Source organism: Esox lucius, chromosome 25 (genome assembly GCF_011004845.1).
Source record: "Esox lucius isolate fEsoLuc1 chromosome 25, fEsoLuc1.pri, whole genome shotgun sequence".
In the NCBI taxonomy this organism is placed as follows: Eukaryota; Metazoa; Chordata; class Actinopteri; order Esociformes; family Esocidae; genus Esox; species Esox lucius.
In genome coordinates, this window is record NC_047593.1 from 14,016,772 (window position 1) to 14,040,738 (window position 23,967).

The 23,967-nt window shown below is 46.9% G+C and overlaps 1 protein-coding gene across 1 annotated transcript; it reads right to left on the reverse strand.

Moving 5' to 3' along the window:
- Window positions 1–1,144: 1,144 nt before the first annotated feature.
- On the reverse strand, window positions 1,145–23,336 carry tbc1d9 (TBC1 domain family, member 9 (with GRAM domain)). Its single transcript, XM_010888333.5, has 22 exons — window positions 23,216–23,336; window positions 17,199–17,309; window positions 15,773–15,891; window positions 15,318–15,546; window positions 14,956–15,032; window positions 14,662–14,846; window positions 13,753–13,960; window positions 12,912–13,118; window positions 12,445–12,624; window positions 11,444–11,594; window positions 9,601–9,815; window positions 9,367–9,484; window positions 8,619–8,904; window positions 8,093–8,222; window positions 7,778–7,876; window positions 7,358–7,426; window positions 6,434–6,686; window positions 6,172–6,237; window positions 5,488–5,574; window positions 5,252–5,320; window positions 3,338–3,441; window positions 1,145–3,205 (listed from the first exon to the last, which is right to left on the reverse strand). Exons 1-22 carry the CDS (start codon window positions 23,334–23,336, stop codon window positions 2,402–2,404), a joined length of 3,888 nt encoding a protein of 1,295 aa, XP_010886635.4. The 3' UTR covers window positions 1,145–2,401.
- Window positions 23,337–23,967: the final 631 nt, after the last annotated feature.

The following is a 23,967-nucleotide window of genomic DNA, read 5'->3' on the forward strand; positions in this document are numbered from 1 at the left end:
GTCTGGGCCTGTAGAGATATGAACAAAGATTGCACCTGCAGAGGCCATACCATGGCTCCAGCCCTGGAGAGATATGACGGCCTAAGTGTCTGTGTCTGTAGAGATCGGAAAGGAAACTGCATTTGCAAGACCAGCTCTGCAAGATCCATCTCTGAGATTTCTTCCCAGTAAGCAGAAGTCAATTACTGTTGAGTCAATTCAAGAATTAAACTAAAATTCCAAAATGTTTTCTTATAAGAGGCTAAGAGAGAATTGGAATTTCAGTCATCTTCCTGAATTAACTTAATTTGAAAGGAATTGACCATAACGCTGGTATCTTGGCTAACAGTGCTTTGACTGAGTTAGGATTAAAAGTCAATTTGCAAAAGTAATCTACAGGAACAGCATATTTTGTGGCCTATGGCATTATAATTTAGATGAGACATTGTACAACACAAGGGGACACTCTTGAACCATAACTGTTTTATCCAAGTGTGTAACTTTCTCAGTCTTGAGGCTGAGAACGCCATCATCCCTCTTCCTCTTCCACTTGGAGTCAAGGATTGGAAGAGGGGGTGAAGAGAAAAGGTTGAATGGCATATTAAAATGTTGGGTCACATTAGGTGGTCAAACTAAAAAAAGCAACATGTGAAATGCGTTTGGTTGAAATCATGTCGTCACCGCTGGACTGTAGATAAGGTTGGTGACCCACCACTGGACGCTCCTGGGGTGATATCCTCAGAGAAGCACCGGGTGGCCTCGAAGGAAGAGTCTGGTTTCTCCTGCTCATGGGTCACCTCTGGAGGGGATCGGAGAGGACCACTGCACACCACATCTTGGTTTCAACTTTAACCCCCACAAAGGGCGACACCCTGACACTGTGTACTACTGTCAGAGCTAGAGAACTGACCCATTGTAATCCAGTTAGTTCTTCCTTACATTTCGCTGTGTCATCAGCGCAGGCCAAGAAATGCATTGGGTCTGATTCTGGAATATAATCTCCTCCAGCAGAGGGCGGTATGTCTTCACCTCTAACGAGAGCACAGCATGAATAGCCTGGGATCTGTAATGATGTTATCCGCTTCAGTGCCACGTAATTGTTTGTATCGCAGGCCACAGTATGAGTACTTCTTACTGATAAATCCCCATTAGAAACAAGGCATTGTTAATACTTAGCATAGGATCGTTTATTCTACACTTTGTAATTAGTTGAAGTGATACAGGACACTTACAATCCTGGCTTTTGTACACGGGGGACACCAAAGCATTTACACTGAAACCAATAAAAACAAACAAAAAGCGTAAAAATATACAAAACAAAAAGAGTTAAAAACATTGTACTAATGTGATAAAAAAAAACGATTGAGGAAAAAAAAAGACCAGCTTTTGGAGAGTTCAAAAAATGAGTATAGGAGTGGGGGAAAGACAAGACATGCTAGTGGAATTGATAAAGAAAAGATGCAAGGAAGGATTGTTGTAAACCTTTTTTGGGGTGATGAACAAAGTGCTGGTGCTCTGGTTGAAGAGACATTGAGGAGAACAACTTCATTATGTAGGCTAAGCTTCCACACGAACAGAAACCTGTACAGTGTTATCCCTACTAAATTTACCTCAGGAGTCAGATGCATGGTTTTCAACTCTTCTAAGATGGGTTTCAGTCCAAATGTTAGTTTGGGTTAACCTGAACCGGTGGGAACTAAACGCATGAACTCCAAAAGTACGATCCAGTCAGCTGTCTATTATAGCGAGCGGAAGCTACCCAACTGACCCGATAGTTACTGGTGTAAATTAGAGGCTTGCAGATTAGCAGCGAGAAAAACTTAGCCACAGCTTGTCAGTCAATTCGCCTAGCAGTTAGCACATTATAAGGAGTGAGCAGTGGTCCTCTGGGGCAGAGCCAGGCGACTCCTAGACTGGTTTGTGGGTCCGCAAGCCCTAAAAACCCTGATACGTAGCGGTCTAATTGGTTTTGAGATTATTAGTCGTAACATGTATACATGACTTCATATAAAGTAAAGCAAGATCAGCTAATACATGTACAGTACATACAGCACGGCCCTGCCGGATCCCATCGGAGACCAGAGATCGATAAAACCCTTATGTCCTTATTAACCTCTGCTTCACACTCTAATAAAACAGGTGTTTTTGACATCGTGTAAAAGACATTGCTTAGAGCAACTCTCACGCTATCATACACAAATGTTAACACATTTCAGTTCCAAGACTGGCATCCTCACTCAACCAGCCCCCCCCCCCCCCCCTCGGAAAAGTGCATAAGACTTTTTAACTACACGTTACACATATACATAAAAGAAAGGTAGATTCACCGTTTTTTTCCCTGTATTCCTAAACAGTCAACCTACAGGATACGAGTCTCACTGTCTCTTATGAAGTCTCTTTAATTCCAATCACACGCCACCCGTTAGCCGGACAAGAAGATCTCATAGTCACTGGTGGACAGCAGGGGGCGCCCTGCTTTCCTTACATTCTTGGCGTTGGTGATGCGTGCCGCCACGTCCACCGGCTTCTCGAAGTAAAGCACCAGGGCCTGTTCGGTGAGCACCGAGGCCAGGAACTGCTCAAAGGTGATGGCCCAGTCTTTATCAACGCTAGTGCTGTGAGGCATCCCCCCGCCTCCGCCCCGGGCCCTACCTCCGCCGAGAGGCCCGTTCCCTCCTCCAGGGGGCCCGTTCGCGCTGCGCACCAGGACCGTGTCGTCGGCGATATCCTCGCAGTGTAGCTTGTCGTCAAGCTCGTGGGAGCCGGTGCTGAGGACGGAGTAGGACGACATGGACGTGTCGTCTTTGGTCTCGTCGTCTGAGATCAGCATGGAGGATGACGTGCCCGTGTCTTTCGGGGACGAGTCCTCCAACCTAATGTCCTCCATGCCGGACAGCTGTTCGCCACCGCTGTCCCCGTTCCCAGGGCCATGCGGCCTGGCCTCCCCCTCCTCCTCCTCCCCCTCCCCCTCTCCCTGGACCCTCTCGTGGTAGACGCTCCCAGGCTGGGCCCCTCCAACCAGGGCTGGTTCGCAGGGTTTGGCCTCCCCTGGGTCCTCAAGGTCCTCTTCCTCTGGGTCCTTGGTAGGGCAGCAGAAGAGTTTTCCCACCTCGCCCATCTCCAGCAGCAAGCTGGTGACCGTGGCTGTGGCGTGGTACAGCTCTTGCTCCTGGGCATCCTCACTGAACATGTTGTACAATGTCTTGCACAGCTCAATGAACTGGCTCTGGACAGAGAGGGGGAGGGAGAGGAACCTAGAGATCAGCTGGCTTCACATAGTCACACATTGACCGCCTGAAGTGTTTTTGGTGGGCTTCGCCCTGGGACTGTGACCTGGGTTGGGTTCGAATGATCTTACCTGGTTGAGTTTCGGCAGATCCTTCACGTTCTCCAGGTTGTTTTTGGTCCCCCGGTTCCAGAGTTTCAGGTAGTTGCGGTAATCAGGGGCCTGCAGTTTCTTTACTGTGGGAACAAACATTGATGTTAAGCTAGCAGCCCAGCACTCTGACTATTTATAGAAGGAAATAAACAAGACTGGGAAATAAAAAATTAGATCAAGCAAACAAAATCTGCCAATGGGGTGAGTTCATGCTACTTGTATCAGGGCAAAAAAGTCTGAACAAAGCTGCATTGTACAACTGAATTTGTGGCTTTTTTCCACAAACTTCTTACTCTCTTTCCAAGAAGCAAAACTAACCACTCATTGGTGTTTTCTTTGCTTGATTCTCGCTTTCTGATATCATTTCTGCCTACTTTTGAGGAAGCATATTTTGCAGAGTACAGCCAATGATGTCCTGAGTGTACTGAAGCGAAAGCAGACATATTAGGGACTATCGTACGTGACACTTACAGCAGCACAGCAGAGTATGAGAGTTGATCTAGAGATCAGGTCTATGTGATCCAATTCACACATTCATTGTTCTAAAAGGATATATTGATCTACATCGACACTGCTGTAAGTTACTATGACCTTTCTCCCAGTGGATCCAACAGGGTTTTCACTAGCTCAGGTCAATGTTCCCAAAAACAGCCAGCCTTTGTACGCATTCCAGATGAGACAGACTCAGTCAACTAGACCACTATCTTAGGGTTAAAATATACAACGTAAACACAGTCAGTATGCTTTAAAATGTGAAGAAATAAAAAAGTAGTTAGTCCTTATATTTCTGGCCTATTTTTATTGTGTTATTCACATGCCTGGTGTTGACAAGAAGGCAAGACGACAGATTACTAAACCAGTGGATAGGATGCCAGCCTTTACCACAGAGAATAACATCTCCCACAGAGACACCACGGTCTGTAACCATGGTAACATCAAGGTGGAGCTCACCATTTGCTTCACCGGAGAGATCATTTGGTTAAAAGACTGTGGCCACATTGGTTAAAGGAAATTGATCAACATCAGATATGATGTATGACTGGTAATTGGTTTACTATTAGATTTTTTTGAGAAACACTACATAGCATACTCATTCAAATTATGTGTTTCATGGTGACATTTTGGAGTGATATTTTGGATGATGAAAAACTATGTATCTACCAGCCACGCAATATTTAATCTACTTTCCACAGTTGTCTGTGGCCCCAAACAGCTGTTGGAGGCCCTCCAGTACAGTTATTTGAACATGAACGAACAAACACGCACACAGCTGTTAAGGGTAGGAATTCTATTCTAAGCCACGTGCCCTTAATACAGGTGGCCAAACACAAGCTTTCTTGGATCACTATTCTACAGCCCATACTGCGAGACGTGGTGTCAAACAGAGCGGTATTTCTGACGTTTGAACTCGTAAACGAACACATCCATCTGGTTGGGCCAGGGCCAATAATCACAATAAACACGTTTTAATGAAGCAAGCACAGCCTGGTTATTTCCCTTATTCGGTTTAGGGGTCTGTCGGGATGATTCAGTCATTCCACAGTAAACGTTACATCATAGGGCGTGGCGCTTCGCTGCCCAAGACACCCTGGGGAAAGTGTGACTGGAGATGGTTGGAAGAGAAAACAATATTCTGAAAATATTCTTCTTGGCTAATGAAGTTCAAGGTCTTGTGTATGTGCGTAGAAACTGGTTTGTCTGTCCTATTCATTTAATTTGGACAAGCAGATAGATGGCTTATGGGAAACTGAGCCCTGGTGATTTGAACTTGACCAGTTAACTATGATCAGATTATTTTAGAGGTTGGTCAGCAGGGTACCGTGTTACAGAAGGTCCTGTAAAAAACTGAAATGGAAATTATTCACCCGTAACAGTTTCAAAGCAGCTTTGTACCTTTCTCAGTCTTGAATGTGACCCTGACAAAGCCATCGTCCTTCTCACTTTTGCACTTGGGGTCAAGGCCTGGAGGACACAAAGGGAGAAGAGGGCAAAGTTGAAATGACACATCTTGGAATAGACTGATGCATGCTTGGTGGTGTGTGACAGCCCATGTTAGAGAATCCCAAGGGGCTACCTGGCTTGGAACATCCCACGCCACCTCTGGCGCGTAGATAAGCTTGATAACCTACCGTTAGATGTTTCTGGGGTGATGTCCTCAAAGAAATACTGGGTGGCTTCGAAGGCAGAGTCGGGTTCCTCCTGCTCATGGGTCACCTCTGTAGGGGACAGGAGAGGACCACTGCACATCACATCTTGTGTCTCAATTATTATTCAACATGTACAATGTGTCCTTTAACTTTTGCATTGGAAAAACAGCCAGTGGTCAATTATTGTTGCTATTCCACATATCATATTATCGTACTACAGTTTTGAGGTAAAAATGCAAACCGCAGCGTTTCCAGATCTTCTAGCATGAGAATTAACACAGGCTTGGCAAAATAACCTGAAAAGATACTCTGAGTTTGTTCTCCTTTACCAGCCAGAAATCGTGCCACACTAAAACACACAAAGTGTGGGTTTATGCACACCAACCCACAATTCTGTTTTGAGAAGGGAAGCGAAACGTTGGCCGGTGCTACTAATGCTCAGCCAAGCGTAGCCAAACAATGCTTTTCTTTCCTCTAGTCTTTACAGTAAATAAATCCCCTCTCCTGACTCCCAATCCACCTCACTCGGCTGTAACTGATGTATATTTCCCCCCAGACTACTTTTTATTTCCAGTTCTCAGAGCGCTGCTTCAGTCTCACACACACACACGTATGTACACACATGCACGTACGCACGTACGCACGCACGCACGCACGCGCACTTACCAGGCATCACATGCATATTGTAGAGGATCTTCAATTTCTCAGTCAGATCCCCGTGGCAAAGAATGCCTAGAGTGGGTCAGATTATATTAGATTATTTCATTTTTTTAAGGTATATTTCATACAGGTCATTTCATTATGACGAAAATGTAAAGCCACACAAAACTTAAATCCCAACAGGTTGACACCCCCTCCCCCCCCCCCACTCGCTGAACTACAATCCCCCCCCCCCCCCCCCCCCCCCCCCCCCGCCGCTGACACTCACTCAGTCCGCTAATGAACTCCCTGAAGTTAATGAGCGAATCTCCGTTGTGGTCCAGGAGCCTGAAGAGGCGCTGGGCCAGGGGGTCCGAGTGGGCGCTGTTCGCCGGGGCCCAGGGAAACAGGAGGCTGAACAGGCCTCTGAACTGCTCCAGGTCGATGCGGTACTGCTCCAGGTAGGGAAGGCTGGGGTCGTGGCGATCTGTGGGGTTGCTGCTGCCCGTGCCACCCCAGTAGCAGCTGGTCAGGTGCTCCGCCTAGAAAGGGGACGATATGAACGGATGACGGGTTTGGACGGCAGGTGTCCATGCACACGGAACGGGATCCTAAAAAAACACACAAACCATGGACCACCGGACCGGACGTGGTTAAGACCCTTTGAACAGGTAAGGCATGATCCCAAACGGGATCGCAAACAGGATCCCAAACGGGATCCCAAACGGTCCTGGGTAAATCTGTTCAGTTGTGGTGAGGTGACAGAGGTCACGCCACTGGGTTGCGCTGCACAATATCTTAATTGGCACCCGATTTGAATAATGTGTGACATCCAGGCAATGTGCCCTGCCGTACTTCTACTGCCAAGCTACGCATTTTCCTAATGAACCCGGGGCCCAAGCTCTAACCGTTAGATATATGCTGAATAAGGACTGGTCTTTCCCCCGCATCCTGAGCTTATGTTGTGGTAATGGACAGAGAGAAGAGTGCGTTTGCTATTTATGTTTATATATATTAAGCCCTGGGACAAATTCTAGCCCATAATTCTGTGTTGCCATGGCAGCATGACTGTGTGAAAGATGGGAGAATGTAAATGGCAAAGGAGGAGGAGGACGGGGGACATGAAAGGAACAGGATGTGTATCCCTTGAGCTTCCTATTGGTTAATGGGCAGTTTCTAAGACTTTCTATTGTCTGGCTAGTCTCTCACTCACCTTGAACAGGACATACAGCTCCTCCAGTTCATCAATGCTAAAGGCGGTTTCTGTCACTATGGTTCTAACCTGAACAAGAACAGAGAAAAAATATAGGATATGCATGAGTAATTTAGCTTTTAACACAATAATGAATGCACACATACACACACACACACACAAGTTTGTATGGATATCCTCCAAAATTGAAATTGCATGCTCCCTTGCCCTAACCTTAACCCTAAACCTAACCCTCTCCTTAACCTAACCCTAACCTCAATAAAGTAACATTTATGCCTAAGCTTTACCTAGATGTAATGCCTAACCTTAACCCTAAACTTAAATCAACAACGCCTGGACTTCAAAGAAAGATAACCTCCACACCAAAGATGTGCTGTACCAGTGTCATACCATGTGCGTGTAATAAGCAGAGTTTTTTACCACGTTGCGTTTGGTCGTGTCCTCAATAGTCTGGATTACTCTCAGTCTCTGCTTGAAGCGCATTTGCTCGATCACATCCGCCCGGATGGAGCCAAACTTCTAGAACAAGCCACAGGGGACGGAGGAAAGTCAATACAGCTGCTATTCTACCTCTGGGATACGAACTGAAGCCGCCAAAAATCAACAGACACAGTCAGAAAGGGAACACAGTAGTACAGGTGAATACACTCATCTACAGGAAGACGTTTTTTGACTAGTTCTATTTCCTCTGACAGAATGAGGCAACGGCAGGGCGGACGGCGCTCAGCGTCCCACCTCGTAGCAGCTGCGGACCAGTTTGAAGATGTCCACATCCGGGTGGGGCTCCCCATCGTCCGTCAGCAGGGAGTGGAGATGGGGGATGGGGGGCAGGGTGCTGTCCTTGTTGGTCACGCTGTCCAGGTACCTTGAAAACACATGCGGGTTGATAAACCTCGAAGGTACATTTCCTGAGAGAAGGATGCTTCCATGGTAGGGTGAGCTCTAAACCATGCACAACCGGAAGCATTCATCAAAGACATTATTGATCAAGTCTGAAGTGAGTTGTCCGCGAAGGGACAAAGCGTGATTTATCAACGTTTCGGCACAAGATGGGAACCTCTCATCTACATGACGGACACAACTCAAGCTAAATTTAACCAACCACAAAACCCACATTGGGGTCAAAGGTTGGGGTTGGCCTGCCAGTCATGTCCCTTCAGTTCAGGGCTGTTACATTTGGTTCCTTGAGGTTCAAAACACATCTGGTTTGGAAAGGCTGGGGTTAGTCTGTCTGTCCACTCACACGCCCCCACCACCTCACCTTCCCAACACGGTCATGGCCTCTCCATCGTCCTTGGCCTCCAGCAGCTGGTGAATGTTGGCGTGCAACACACTGAGCGCCAGCTGGAAGATGACCTTGATGCCCTCGTAGAAGAAGCAGTCGACCACCACCACGGCGCTCTCGAAGGGCATGACGCTGAGGAACAGGGTGAGGAACCAGGACAGGGAGATGGTGGAGATGACGCCCAGGTCCTGCATGCAGTCGTAAAGCTCAGGGACGTATTCCCGGGCCAGCTCCTCGAAAACACCTTGGTCTACCAGAGCTCCTGCATGGGGTTCCCGGGAAAGGGGCAGGTTAGAGAGAGAAAGAAAGGACACAGCACACAGAGCAAAAGGGAGACCAAACCTCCCGCGTAACAGACATGCTGAGACAAACCAAGGCAAGACATCCAGAAGACACCATTAAGTTGGGCCTCCTAAGCTTGGTGGTCTACGGGCCTCCTCATAGCACCCAGCTGAGCCATAACTGTGGCACAAGCGGCCGAGTGGCTGGGAAGCCCCTTCAGCATTAAAACTTAAAAAGCATCATGGGGGGGCATCATTAGTCGTGACTTCCAGGTCTCATTACCACCCCAGCGACTCTCCGGCAGTTGCAAAACTGACCGAGGTCATCGGGTAAATGGACCAGGTGCCCATCAAAAAGGCTTGCCGCGATTTTCAACTCGCAGACGCATCCCGATTATTATTTAAAAAAACGAAACAAACAAAAAAACCACGTCTGAACTGACCTACAACCCGGGTGTTGTAGTAGTCAGGAAGCATCCTCTCGCACAGGGCCACCAGGAGCCAGAAGGCCTCCTCTTCCTTAGCGTAGAGCAGCAGCACCGATGTCACTATGTTCATGGCCTGGGAGGAGAGGGGAGGGGAGCTGAACTTAGGGACCCCTCTAACACAACCAAGGGCAGACCATTTACAGGCCGTCAGGCATTGTGTGTGTGTGTGTGCACGCCCTGTCGGAGTACCTGGCAGTATCCTATGTTGGGGTTCCGGAAGGCGTACGCCGTGAGGACCCTACGGAGAGCAGCAATGCCCATCTCGTTCTGGAAGGCGGGGTGCTCGGGGAGCGAGCGGTGCAGGTCCCTCTCGATCTCCTCCGTGGCCAGGTTGTACTTCCCCATGGACTTCTCCACCAGGTCCTCGTAGTAACCCGGGTGGGTAGCCATTTCGTTGATCGCGCCTGCCAAAGGGGAGGAATTAAGGGACGGCGGTTGTGTCAGTCGCCACTGTGTTGAACCTCAACGTTGGATGTAGCAGAGCGTGATTTCAGGTATAGGGGAATTAATAAAGTACATTTACTAGCGTCCAGAACGATTTGAAGGAAGACTGGAACTTTTCACCTCTGGTTCCATTTTTGCCAACCAAGGAATGTATCAGGCAGCCATTACACATGCAATGCTAAGCCTCTCTCTTTTTCTCCTGGCAGAATCTATTCTATACTGAACAGCTTTGTGCCCTTAGATAAACATAGATAAGTGCATCCCCTGGGTAAGAGACTGTTAAACCAGCCTCTCTCTACACTCCCAACACTCTTTTACTTCACTCAGCCAAACAGGCAGATAATAAAGTACTTTAGGCAAACACAGGTAGACGTGTACTCACTTTAATACAAAGGGGCTTATCTCTCACTATGCAGTGTCAAGGGCCACACAGATGACGAAATTAAAACAGCATCTGCTTCTACTTAAAAGGACAGCAATTGAGCTGCTCTAAAAGAGAGACTAGCCAAGCATGTAAACAAACTCTCCTTTCAGGAAGTGCAGGTGCACGGCTGTTGAAGAAGAAACCATAGCTGGGTCACACAGGGAAGGACCCCGTACTGAAAAATATGCTATTGCCATGGAGTCAGCGAATGGGGATGCAAATAAACAGACATGTCCTCTAAGGTCAGATAAACACTAGCAGATTAAGGACAACAGGAAGAAAGATTTCTGAAGAAAAAAAATATTGAGCATAGTGGTCAATATTGCCTGAAGGTCGACTAGTTCTTCAGGTTGCTGAATAAATCAGTCACTTTTTCACAGTTGTTGCGCGCCACAAGGTCAGCTTACCTCTTCAACCGACCGCCCACAGAACACAAACAAGCTGCACTGGTTAGCCTGACTAAACCCAGGCGTCAGTAGAAAGAACAGTGAAAGCCGTGCTCATTTTGGCTTCACCTGGCTAGAACGTGTGGTCTTACACAGTCATAGTGAAACTGGAGTACGCGGCTCAGCTAAAGGTCAGATTAGCAAGATGCTGATGCTCAGCAATAGACGGGAATGAAATTACTTTCCACGGCCAAGCTAATGCAATTTTAATGAGATGCCTTGTTTTTCTTTGCATCATATAACCCAATTTCACACGCAAAGTGAAAATAAGGGCACATTTTTGACCGAATACTTACAACACCACCAGAAGACAGGCACGTCTACTTTTAAACCAATGTGTCTGTGAAAACGCCAAACTACCTTGTTTTGAGCTTCTCACAGGCTTTTACTCTTGCTTTCCACCTGTGGTAACAGCAGGTATCAGATGTGTGGTCCCCACCACACGTCTCCATGTAGGTAAGCCGTGTGTGTGCTTAAGCATGTACTGTACGTGCAGTCTTTTTTCTGTCTGTCTATTCACACGACTTGAGGGGACGCAGAAGGAGACGGTCAAGCAAGCCAATGTCACAAACGGATTGGCTTAGCGTGACATAAACATGACGACATAAGTACAGTGAATTTGAGAGTATTATGGTAAAAATTGTACTATATGGTAACATGTAACGTGTGTGTGTGTGTGTGTGTGTTTGTGATGAGTGCACGTGCGTGCTGGTCTCACCAGAGAACAGCAGCCACAGCTCTCCCCTCATGTTCTCAGGGATTCCCTGGAGCACCAGGTCCTTGGTTCTCTCTGTCCGGTACATACACATTCCTTGGCCATACTCTGTGAAGTGGTTCTTCCACGCCTGCTCCTTCAGGTACTCCTTGGCCTGGGGGGAGCAAACGGAGTTCACCGTGTTTCGAGAGAAAGAAGAGAAAAAGAACAAGCCTGAGCTTGAGAGATGTTTTCAAAGTGGATTTTCCTATTCGTTTAATGTTGAGTCCAATTGCATGTAATTCTGATTACGCAAATTCTGTGTAACCGACCAATGACAGCTCTAGACCATCGGCCAATCAGGACTGGGTGCCTGGGAACTTCCTTGATGGTGAGAACCCTCCCCCTGCCTCTTGATTGGTTCATGCATGCCTTCACAGGAATGTTTACAAACTCTCGACTCAGGCATCTTGCACAAATACTCAGTAAATGTCAGTAAATAATGACATTCAGGTTACGTTCACTATAATTAACTCAGGTCTAATACTTTATACACACTCCCCGCTCACTAGTCTACATCAGCAACTTCACAAGGGCCTGAAAGCTGTGTAATATAAACCCCGGAGGAGGCTGGAGCGGGAATAGGACACAGACTACAAGCTTCAGGCCTAGCAGGGTTTTAGATCAATTTTGTGGCTCCCTGGTGCATAATGCACTTAATCAGTAGCTTGATGTTAGCACCGACTCATGAGGAGCCCTCAATATGTTTGTACATGTCGAAATTAAAATGTTTCCCAATAGTTTATTCAGCATGCAGGCGTTTAAACACGATTATAGTTTGCGTCTTAGCATTTCGCAGCCATTTCAAAAACGCCCGACCGGAAATGCTGAACTCAATTCCGCCATTCCCAGTTCAGGTCTATTACTTTAAGAATAGCATAATTATTCAGATTCTCTAGTAGAAAGTCCAGCATTCTCTGACATGTCACCCGACCGCGGGCTCGACGAACGCTCTTCGACCGTACCAGTTTGGGGTTGAATTCCTCCGGGGAGCGGCGTCGGTACATGGTCATCAGTGCCTGAGTGGCAGTCGGCACGCTGTTGTCGTTGAGGTTGAACTGCCGTTCGCCCTCGGAGAACCCCTCCGAGCCTAGGCTGCTCCGCTGGGGACTGCTGGAGAGGAGGGAGCCCTGCTGGGAGTACACCTGGGGGGTGACACCAGCAGCGAGTCGTTTTATCACTCTGGTTTACATTTGGCATTTCAAGTAATTCCGCTGATGCTGTTATCCACAGCGGCTTCATCAAAACACCTGGTCTGAGACCAGCACCAGAGATGCTTTGGGCAAATACGAAACGCCCATTGCACAGTATTTTGTTTGCAGTCACCATTTTGACGGAGGAGGTACAATTCCGCATAGATGCATACTTGAGCCTAGCATAGATAGGTGACGCACGGCATCCTAGACATACAATGACACAGACATGGTCTCACCTCGTCATCGGAGCTGCTGAGACTCCCGGCGATCTCCCTCTCGAAGCGGATCTTGGAGGTGGTCTGCTGCAGGAAGTCGGAGATCCTCTGCACCAGGAAGTCGCGGTCCTTGAGGTTGGCGAACAGGAAGGTCATCCTGTTCTTGGTGCTGATGGACAGCGGGCTGGGCAGCACGTTGGAGCTATCTGCCTTTTCCACGATTGTCACCTGGGACAGTGGACACATGAATCAACTAAACACCAAGTGTCTATTAAACATGCCAGCGAGTTCAAAGGAAGCTAACAGTTTCACACTGCTACTGATTCAACCCACATGCCCGGAAGCTGAATCAATTAAGCGCCACAAATTACAACGCCAGTATCAGGCATCATTAGTTTCGTCCACACTTGGCGCGCCAGCGATTAAGGCCGTGCAGTAGTAATTTGGCAACTGCAGCGCAGAGAGGAAGGACTGACGGCGGTGAAAGCTGAGCGGGTGTGGGAAACGGATGCTTACCGTCTTTAGACCTCATTAGCCACAGGGAGTATCTCTCCTCCTTGTCACGTTGAAGAACGGTTTTATATCTAACCGAGCCGTAAGACCAGGCGTGTTCAGCTGACCAATTTGCTCACCGGGTCAGTAACTGACTAAGTTCAACACACTCGGCCTAAAAGATTGGTTAAATCTAATATTGTAGCCTAGGGTGGTCCAGTGTGGGGGGTTTCACAGGTTATTTTACCAGGCAAGTTGATTAAGAACTAATTCTTATTTACAGCAATGGGCCTGGGGGAGTGTTATGGGGGAGGAGGAACAATTAGGGATAACTTTCGGCAAAGAAGGTCTGCCCCACAGCCAGGCTCACCTCTCGTAGGGGAATGATGAGGCTGCACAGGGTCTCCTCCTTGGAGGTGAAGCAGATGTAGTTGGTGGAGACAAACATCTGGCCCAGGATGTGGGTCTTGTTGAAGGGCGTCCAAAGCGTGCAACCGGTGTGTCCGTCCAGCTTCTCATCCTTGGGCAGGCGGAACAGAGCCCGGTAGCGCTCACTCTTCGCTCGGGCATCCAGGTCCCTGGGAGAGTGAAGAACGACGAGTAAGACGTTAGTCCTCCGCTGTCTGTTTACGGACAGTAACTATTAAGTTGGTAAACTAAGACAGGGACAGTAGAGTTTAAAAGCACTCCGAGACGTAGTCTGACAGTATAACATTACAACAGATATCCATATATGGAATCAATCTGGAGCAGTGGTTGGAGAGTTGGAATTCATGTCTCGAGGGCAGTGCGTTTTAAAGTCTTGGCCAGTGATGTTAAGTTTGCTAGTTAATTGCAAGAGTTCAGTATCAGCTGGAGCTATATGGATCATTAAATATAATCATGTTGTTGGTGTAAAGCAAGTAGCTGTGAGACAAACTAATGAAAAGGGATTCCAGTTTTAGTGTCCTTCGGACACTTCAGAAAAATACTATACTTTCTTCCAATGAAAGACAGGATTGTCTTTTGGCGGCACACCCATTTATTTATATTGGCGAGTGCTAGAAAGCGTTCGTGCCAGTTTAACCATATACGAGAAAGGCATTACATGTATAGGCCTCCCACAACAAAGCCTTTTAACATGTCATGCAGCATGTATAAGGCCTAGTTAATGAATTTTTAATGATTGACGTTTTTGCCGACTGAAATCGTCACTTAGAGGGGCAGACACCCACAAAAACCTCTCAACTACAACATCCAATTCCCCAAAAACAGAAACGGTAATGCTCTGGAAACTCACCTCTTAAGTGCGGACACCTTCTTGGGAGACTTTCGCTTGAGCTTGGGCAAGGAGCGATCCTGTTCGAAGCCCTCGTTGTCCAGCAGCTGTCGCATGGCAATGTTGGCCAGCTGCTCCATCAACTTGAAGGTCTCGTTGACGTTCAGGAAGACGGAGAAGACGTGCTCGGCCGCCCGTGTGCTCACCTGAATGAAGGTAAGAAGAGATGACGGTAAAGAGAGGATGAAGCGACGGATAAAGACGTGCTAATATGGAGTGGCGGTCAAGGTTAGCCATGATAGAACTGAGGCTTACCTTGACAGCATCGGGGAGGAGGAGGGTCGCGCTCTTCTCCAGCTGGGTGATGTCAGCCCAGCGGATCACCAGCTTGGCTGAGAGAGGTGGGGTGTTTGAAATATACATTACTACCACTGAAATATACATTACTACCACTGAAATATACATTACTACCACTCAACACCATCCAAACAATTTGAAAATACGTATTGTAAAAAGGACTTTTCTAATTTTGGGGCTTCTTTTAAGAGTAAATAGGGGGCCTGACCTTAAAACCTATTCATCATTGCTTGAATGTTCTACCACGGTTGTTCGAGACAAAAACCTGCAGACACTTCGCACAAAGGTCTGTGGCATTTATCGCCTTGGGGAACGTGTACCTTCTTTGCCCAGCAGGTAGGAATAGAAGCAGATGTGGTTGATGCTGAGGTAGAGCCAGCCCTGCCGAGGCACCTTGCCCTTCCAGTAGCTACACGAGTAGTAGTTAACAAGCTTCTCCTCTTCGGGCATGCCGAAAAGCTTCCGGAACTTACAGATGGCCTCCTTAAACTTGTCGGTGTCATCGTCCTCCTTCACGTCATGGTTCTTGTTGTACTCCGCGATGATGCCCTGAGGGAGAATGCATCTCTTTACGTACTTCCTGTTGCCTGGACAAACTGCGGACAACGTCCGCTAGTAACCAGTAACCAGGTCCTACCGTCGATCTCTTCTTAACTGAACACAACCAACCTGGTAACTCCCCAAGCAGTCTTAAGCATTTCTGGAGTGAAGCACATTTGGAGTGAAGTGACAGCTGTGGAAAATAGAGGATGTAGATGATGCTACTATGAAGTACCTGAACTTTCCCCTTGACAAAGGTAGTGATGTCATTCTCGTTCTCGAAGATCGACAGCGTCTGCAGGAGGTTCTGCTCCAACCATTCCCAGTGCTCCGTGATCTCCTTACGGGAGCTTCCTAGAGAGGGGAACGGCACAGACTGTTTTTAGGCAAACTTGGGAGATTCATAACAGCAATCTATTGCATCCTCCCACTCTCCTCGTCTCCTCCTCAAATCTCTTTGGTAGAGAATGACGGTCCATCGCAACCAGTACAGATGGCTTAAATCTATTACTCAGACAGCTCACTTTGACTAATCTTGATAGCCCATACAGTGACATCACTCTGTGGTCCCAGCTAGTCCATTCTGCCCTGGCTGGATAACAGCTATAATAGTAAAAACATTTAAATGGCTAAAACACCTAAATAATAATGCCTTGAAATATCGCCTTAGATTCAAGGAAAATGTTGAACAGCACCTCTTTGCAAATCCACAGTGCTGCCACTGAGCACTGTTCATCCCTTCAGCTATATTTGTGATAATGTCTGGCAAACAGCCCGCTCCACTTCCCTTCAGCTACTGGCAGGCAGCGAGAGGAGAGAGGGTGGGGAGAGATGAGGAGTGCGGGTGGTGGAGTGGTTGCCATTTCGAGGCCAGCCCTCAGGAGGACTCTAAACCTGGCCTTCCATTTCATCGCCTCCTTTCTACCTATCTACCCATCTCTCACTAAAGCAACGCCTGCGTGCTTAGTCCCACACAAAACATGTAAAAGCAATAATGTCCCAATTTGACCTTTGAAATCCACCACTGACAGACACACACATTGATCCACACCTTTTTTTTGTTTTTTGTTATCATCCCCAAAGTTACGCAACAGATTGTTCTTTTTGAGTCAGTCTTGAGTGAGCATCCTGGGTGCGAGTACGCCTAAAGGCGTCTGTTCACGTCTTGCCACTACCCCTTAATCTATGGTCGCTCATCAGGTCTGGGAGTACGGTCCTCTGTTGTCGAGTCCTATCTTAAATTACTGCGGCGTCAGGCCACTTCCACATGACTTTACTGCGTCACGGTGAGTGTGTCTGATTGCATCAAGGCTCCCTTTGAAGTGACAAAAGGTCCTTATCACACACTGCGAGGCTGAAGCGAAAGAAAGTAAAGGGTGCTAATATTTACATCTACGGTCGGGGGGGCGGGGGGGGGGCAGCAACGTCACACACCGGCGCGGTGAGCACAACCCACTCGGACGCCAGCGTTGTTTTTCCGTCGATTCCCATTGCCTGTGTCCTAGCCCTTTAAGAGTGCCGAACCGTGACTTAACAGCTTGGAATTTTGGGGGCCTTCAAGGCAACAGGGGGATATGCAGGAAGAGAGGGCAGCATAGGGTTGGGGGAGGCCACACAGTAACCACACACACACGCGCGCGCACACACACACGCACACAGACCATGAGCGATGAGCCAGTAGGTAAGGGAGTGAGGCGTCTCGTAGAGGATCCTGTAGGGGGCCACTCGAGCGCTGGAGTCCAGCACCACGTCCAGGGTTCCCACCAGCAGGCCTGGAGCAGAAAGAACCGGGAACGGAGACAGGGGTGCCGGTGTTAGGAAGGCCGATACTGTGGAACAGCTCGTGGTTCTGTACACAACAGCTTAGGGAACAGGAGGAATGTTAACGTATATAAAACAACAACAACAAAAACAAAAACATATCCAATACGACAAAGTCATGAATACCAGTCGTCGCCGTGACGACCCGTTGACACACTAAATCCAACATCGCCGTGGTTTTAGACACACACATCCTCCACTGTGTGACTGAGGCCATCTCTGATGCATTAACCCAGGTTAGACTGCTTAACGCTCTCAATGAAAGGCCCTTCATGGAGCCTGCCTGCTAGGAGATCATCCCTATCAAATAAGGGGGGGGGGGGGGCGATGACCACAACCATGCCAACGGCATAGAGCTCATATTCCACCCGTGCCACGGATCAATGGCAGAAGGTGAGGGCAAAGTCACCTGGGGTGGAAGGACAGATGAATAACCTAATCGATGTGGATTGAGGTAAGATGGATGGACAGGTGATTGACTGCTATAACACAGCATGGCGAATGAACAGCGCAGCTGATTGCTTGATATTAAGCCACAGCTATACTCTTCTTGCTTTCTTGTGCCTTCCTTATAACCTCAAGTGTTGATGAGTCTATCGGAAGATTTAAAGGAACCAGTACCACCATTCCTAAAACAATCATCGAAAAATTATCAAGTGATATATATGCTAGTCTTCCTAAAATGTTTGTTGTGAATATGGATTAGTCTTGTTTTACATGCAACATTGGTCTAAAGCTGATATGGGATCAACGTTTTTCCTTTAAGCGGTTTCCTTCCAACATACTCAAACTGTGATTTTTTTTTTAAGCCACAGACTGCTGCTTTAAAACTACTTCTTCCTGGTTGGATATATTGCGATTGCCACAGACAGGGTTGGCCGGTGGTGTCAGAAGCATGCGTTTCTCCGTGAGTCACGGAGATAAAGACAGACAGGCACTTAAAGACAAGCCTGTTCTCCAGTTCTCTGAGATCATCCTGGGCCAGTCTCGACCGATACATCTGCCCTTTGTGGATACCGTCCGGCTGGGGGATACTGTCACGACTACACTAATTGCTGTAATTAACACATCCGAATACAATCATCCTACCTCTGTATCATTCTCTCGTTCTCTACATTTTCTTCCTACGCATGGCCCAATTAAACGTTAGGACAGACAGCCAGGAGTGGTCCCTCCGTCTGACAACAGACAACGGCTGTGTCTTTGGTGGTTCACAGGGACGATAAGCGCGGTCTACAGTAGAGGTACTGCCACAGTATTCACAATGGTGGTATGCTCTCTACAACCCATTGCTTCCTCCAGTGTTGGAACAGTAGACAGAGTTCTGGAGCACGGTGAGAATAAGGTCTGTGACAAATACCAGTACCGCAATATTTCTTCCATTGCAAGCAGGAAACAGACCAAATCCTTTGATCTTTAAAAAAATGAAAACGTATGAATACGAGTCAATGTTCGATAAATTAAGATCATAAATTAAAATGAATGACTCGATGGCAGCATAATGATAGTTGTTTCCAAAATTAAGGCAATTTCCCTAAAGACACGTGCTTTGTGTTTTATTTTCCTTGCCAAAATCCATTTAGTTGAGGCTATACAGCGTTCACATTTTACTCTTTATACAAGCATTCTGTATATTCTTCAAGTTGACGAAGCAATATATTTGTCAAAAATGGATGAAGCAGTAGCTGATTACCCATTTAAATTCCCAGTTACTATTTGCATATCATTACTACAGACACTAAAGCTGCTGCTATTCTTGTAGCAGTTGTTTAGTTTATTGAACCTTATACAGGATGTATCACATGTGGCAGACACAGGTCTTACATTTCCAAACCTGTTACAAGGTTCAACCTGTTGTTCCAGTAGAACAGATTATTAAGTCTCCAGTTCTCCACCCCCAGGGCAGCATGTTTTTGTTCTAGCTCAGCAGTAACGTGATGAAAAGAAAATTATTAAAAAAAATTTAAATAATAATACTCCTGCATTCAATAATCAAGAGCTTTATGACTGGTCAGGCAGCTGAATTAGGGTATTAGTTCTGCGATGAGTGTGTTCTAATACGAGCCTGCTGGTACCCAGGACTGGAGTTGTTGACCTAACACAGCTGGGTTGGGGGTAAGCACAGGTGGGTAAGCACAGGAAGCGCAGGTGTTAAGCACAACAAAGGACACCGCTGAAGTGAGACCCGGGGAAGGCGACACCCACAACATCCTGTGACGGCAACTACTTTCAACCTACAGCTCAAGAAGTAAAACCATTACTCCAAAACGTCAGCTGGAACATGGGGTAGAAATTCACAACACCAATTGAGAGTGATTAATGTATTATTTTTTTTATACAAGAAATTACATTTTCCACATCACATTGTTTAGATCAGCAGGGAAGTTTTCTTTAAGAGCACAAAAGAGTACACAAGGCATGGTGTGCGGTGAGAAGAGGTTTGACCCTGGATCTATTGACCAATTTATCTATAACATGAACTCTGGGAAAGCACAATCTGGTCTCACACACACACGCGCACAAACACTGAGGTGAACAGCCTGTCTATATACTAGAAAAAAACAAGACGTTCAGAAACTAGGCAACAATGAGAAATACTTTCTTTGTTGTGGGTGAACAGAAAAACACGACCGTTACAGCATTTGTGTGCAGCAATGACAGGGCAGAATCACATGATGTTTTCTACAGATTGGAGAAGCAAGGTCCAAGCCTGGCCTGCCCGTTGTTACATAGAAAAGCTTCCTTTTCCAAATGGTGGGATGGTTCCTTATTTAAAGGAAAACAACATTGAGCAAGAAAGAATAGAAATTGTAGTGAGTTAATATAGCCTGTCTCCATCCTGCTTTCTGCTGGGCCCATTTTCTCCAGGACAATGACACGGCATCTTATCAAATCCATGGCCAAAGGATCCATATTGTTTCAAATAACAGGAACCTGTTTGGGTCCGGTGATGGAACCCAGTACCTGTGGATTATCGTTTTTTTTCTTTTTAACCCAGTGCCCTATAATGTCCAAATCAAGTGCCCCCCCCCCCCCTTTTTTTTTAAACCTTGCCAAGCTTTTTGTTTATATGTGTAGAGGTCAGATGTCACCAGAAATAAGCTCTTAACTTAAGTGGCAGATAACTGGCAGATAATCAGGGGGAGATACGGACAAATATAAGGAAACAGAGGGAACTTGAAGTCCAGGCCAGGTACCCACCTAGGTCGAATATGCATACCAAGCTCAGTTTCATGTCACAACAACGTCCAAATGACGCACTCTAATACTGTGAAATCTCGGGAGTGTGATTTGCGGATTAAATCACAAGCCAGCATTTCACAACTGAGGAATCCAATTTCTATCCGGCATTGCGACCAAACTTTGACTGGGGACAGCAGTTGCCTATAAGAGAACACACCAGCCTCTGCTGTACTACTGCAACCCCGGGACCGATTCCTTCGTTCTCATGTAAAGTAGCCGAAAGAACGCGGCAGAAGGCGACGAACGATTGGCCCAGGGTCCTCTTCCGTACACCCTGGGAGGACCAGGCACTGGCCTGACACTCCCTACCCGCTGAAAGGGGGTGGGGGGGGGGGATTTACTGGGCAGAGCCTGCCAGTGAGCCCAGGATTTCTGCATCTCCTCTCGGAAATCCAACTGGCCCTCGGCATGGCCCGCTCAACATTTGCATAACAATGACATCATCCCACATAGCCTCACGTGTCGTGGCTACAGTCACTAACCCCAGCAAAAAGATAAAACGGGGGAGAGTGCAGCGGGAGAGTGTCGTTTTAAGGGCCGACTCTCAGTCGCCGGCCAGGGGGTAAAACCGTGGCCACTGTCCTTTGGTTAAACGTTGCCCAACTGAATGAGATACCCGGAGGCCATTTTGGCTCCCCTTGTCATTTGTGTTACTGGCTGACTGGCACTGAGGAAGGCAACACAACGCTGCGGATGACAACATGGTTCATCCCCCCCTTTGACCCCCTATGACAGGGCCAGCAAGTCTAGTTAAGGCAGGGATATGGAGATATCAGAAGCCTTTCTACAGCTCAGAGTCAATGACTTGAACTGAACCCATCCACCCTACCTCTTGGATTTCTGAAAGGATCGATTTTGGTACATGTTTTTTTTCTCTCATCAGCGATCTCGTCTTTTCTGAAACACAAGGTAACATCGCAACCCAATATTCAGCTGTCTGGATTATCAAAGATGCAAGGAATTAATGTATAGGTTTCAGTTCGGGTCAGCCTGAAGCGGACGAGACCACTGCGATTTGGGAGAACTACACTGGCAACTGGCGTCGTCCGTCTGAAACAAGCCCTGAAAAGATTAGCATTATGGGGAATTAGGGAGTCGCTTCAGTTGCAGGCATAGTCTGTACGTATAAAACATCTCCGTGCTGCTCCTTCCTAATGTACCTCCCCTCTCCCAATCACTGTGTCCTAGTTAAGACGGCGTTCGTGATGGAGAAGACGGAGGAAGAGAGCGGCGAAGAGGCAATGATTCAGCATGTATTATACATGTGTGAAAGAACAGGTTCAAGCCGTGTCTGTGTGTTTTCCACACACTGTGTGCGCCTGTTGTCTCGGTGGTATACAGACTTCAGCACGTGGAATGGCAAATCAACAGACATCTTAGCATTCCCTGTGTATGCAAGGTTCTTATCACTAATGACCTGCAGGTTATTTTCTATTGATCTGAGCCTTAAGGTGGTCCCAAGTGCTGGGATTAATCTTCCTTGTCAGGGGAGATATCCAGGTTCATTTTAGCTAGCTAGTAGCCTACTGATATAGTGATTGAATGGAACTAGGCACATAGTAAACAACAAGTAATCAATGCATTTCTTTTTTTGTTTGTATAATGGTTCAGTGGTAAAAGTATAAAAGTATAGCCATTTAGCATATCCATAACCAAGTGTAAGTGAGCAATTAGGGGTAATTGCCTTGCTCAAGGGCAAAACAGTTGGGGGCCAGATTGAAATATGATTATCCCATTTTTGTTAAAGATACTTTTGAGGGAGAAAAAGGCCAGGAATTTCAGCTTAATCAGGCAAGAACTAACTTCTGGCCCATATGCATGAATGTCCCAATGTGACTCATTATTAGACCAGTGGAATTCATCTTGGTAATGGGTTAGGCTCTCCAACAGGCCAATCCGACACAATCAGACTGAAACTTTAAAATGGCCAAAGGACCTTAAACAAAATGAATGCTTTTTTTTTTTTATAAACACAGTATTAATTAGATCTACAGTATTTCTAAATAAAACAAGGCAACAGTCCACATGTAAACCAGCACGAAAGATGGGCCAAACAGAGTATTTTAGAAAATGTTGGATCCCTAAGTCAAATATACCATTTACCCAAATTCTGTCAAAGTCGGGCCAGTCGGGTCTATGATACTGCGGGTGTACGAAGACCGAAACGCACTCCCTTACTACACACAAGGGCCTAGTAGACCCGATAAGCTCAAAACCCGCATGTGTGTAGCTATGCGTGTAGTTTTATTAAGGCAATTCGGGTGACGTGCCTCTATTCATTCATGCGTTTACAGTCGAGTCCCCCCACCACCCCCTTCCACACACACACACACACACACACACACACACACACACACACACACACACACACACACACACACACACACACACACACACACACACACACACACACACACGTCTTTGTCACCACTTTAACACCTCTTGACAGTGACAGCTGTCGTAACCTGTCACTTCACTCAATATCCAACCATAACTGTTACACAATCCCCCTCCATCAACATCTTGCGGAATGAATACTCTACAGCCGCATTAGCATTAAATAGCTTGTTTTAGAGACATGCAGATAGCGAGATCCACAGCAGACAATTCTCACCCGCTAGTCCTCCTCCGCCATCCCCGTGGCCCTTGCGTTTCTGGAGGATGAAATAAGGATTCGCTCGCTCGGTTATCCACAACGCACCCGCCTGCAACACCTCTTCAGGGTTGACCCACATCTTCCTCCCGTTGATTTCGTTAAGAGCACATCAAATCCAGCTGATTGAAACGGTGTTTCTCAAATAAACTGAAATTCTGATTAGGTATTTGTGGTGTCAATTGTACGACGGCTTGGTTGCGGTGTGGCTATATAACCACCACAGCGTATGTCGCCGTATTTATCCGAATACAGACAATATTTGACTTTAAGGCGCAATAAGGCACATAGGCCAAATCGTCGGTTACAAAAATACGCGCTCCAAACTTCAGTGTACAACAGCCTGCCGCGATAAAGGTGATTTAATTCCAGCTGTGTACGCCGAATACTCCACAAATTATTTCCGACACAATCAGTCGAAATCGAATACCAGTGGCAATTTATCTCGGTGTACTACGCATAACAACCGAATCTGACAGGTTTATGCAAGGTTGGAGATGAGCGACGCTTCGGTTCAGTCTTTGTTGTTCATCCAGAACCTCTGTAAGGTGCGAATCGATCCCAACGACGCCTCCTTGTTCCTAGAATGCAAACTATTTTAGAATTATCAGTGTCAAGAGCCTAAATAATATGCCCAAGCACGTTATAGCCTATATATATTACTTAGTAAAGCACTCTCCAATAAATATATATGCTGCTTTCAAATCTAACAA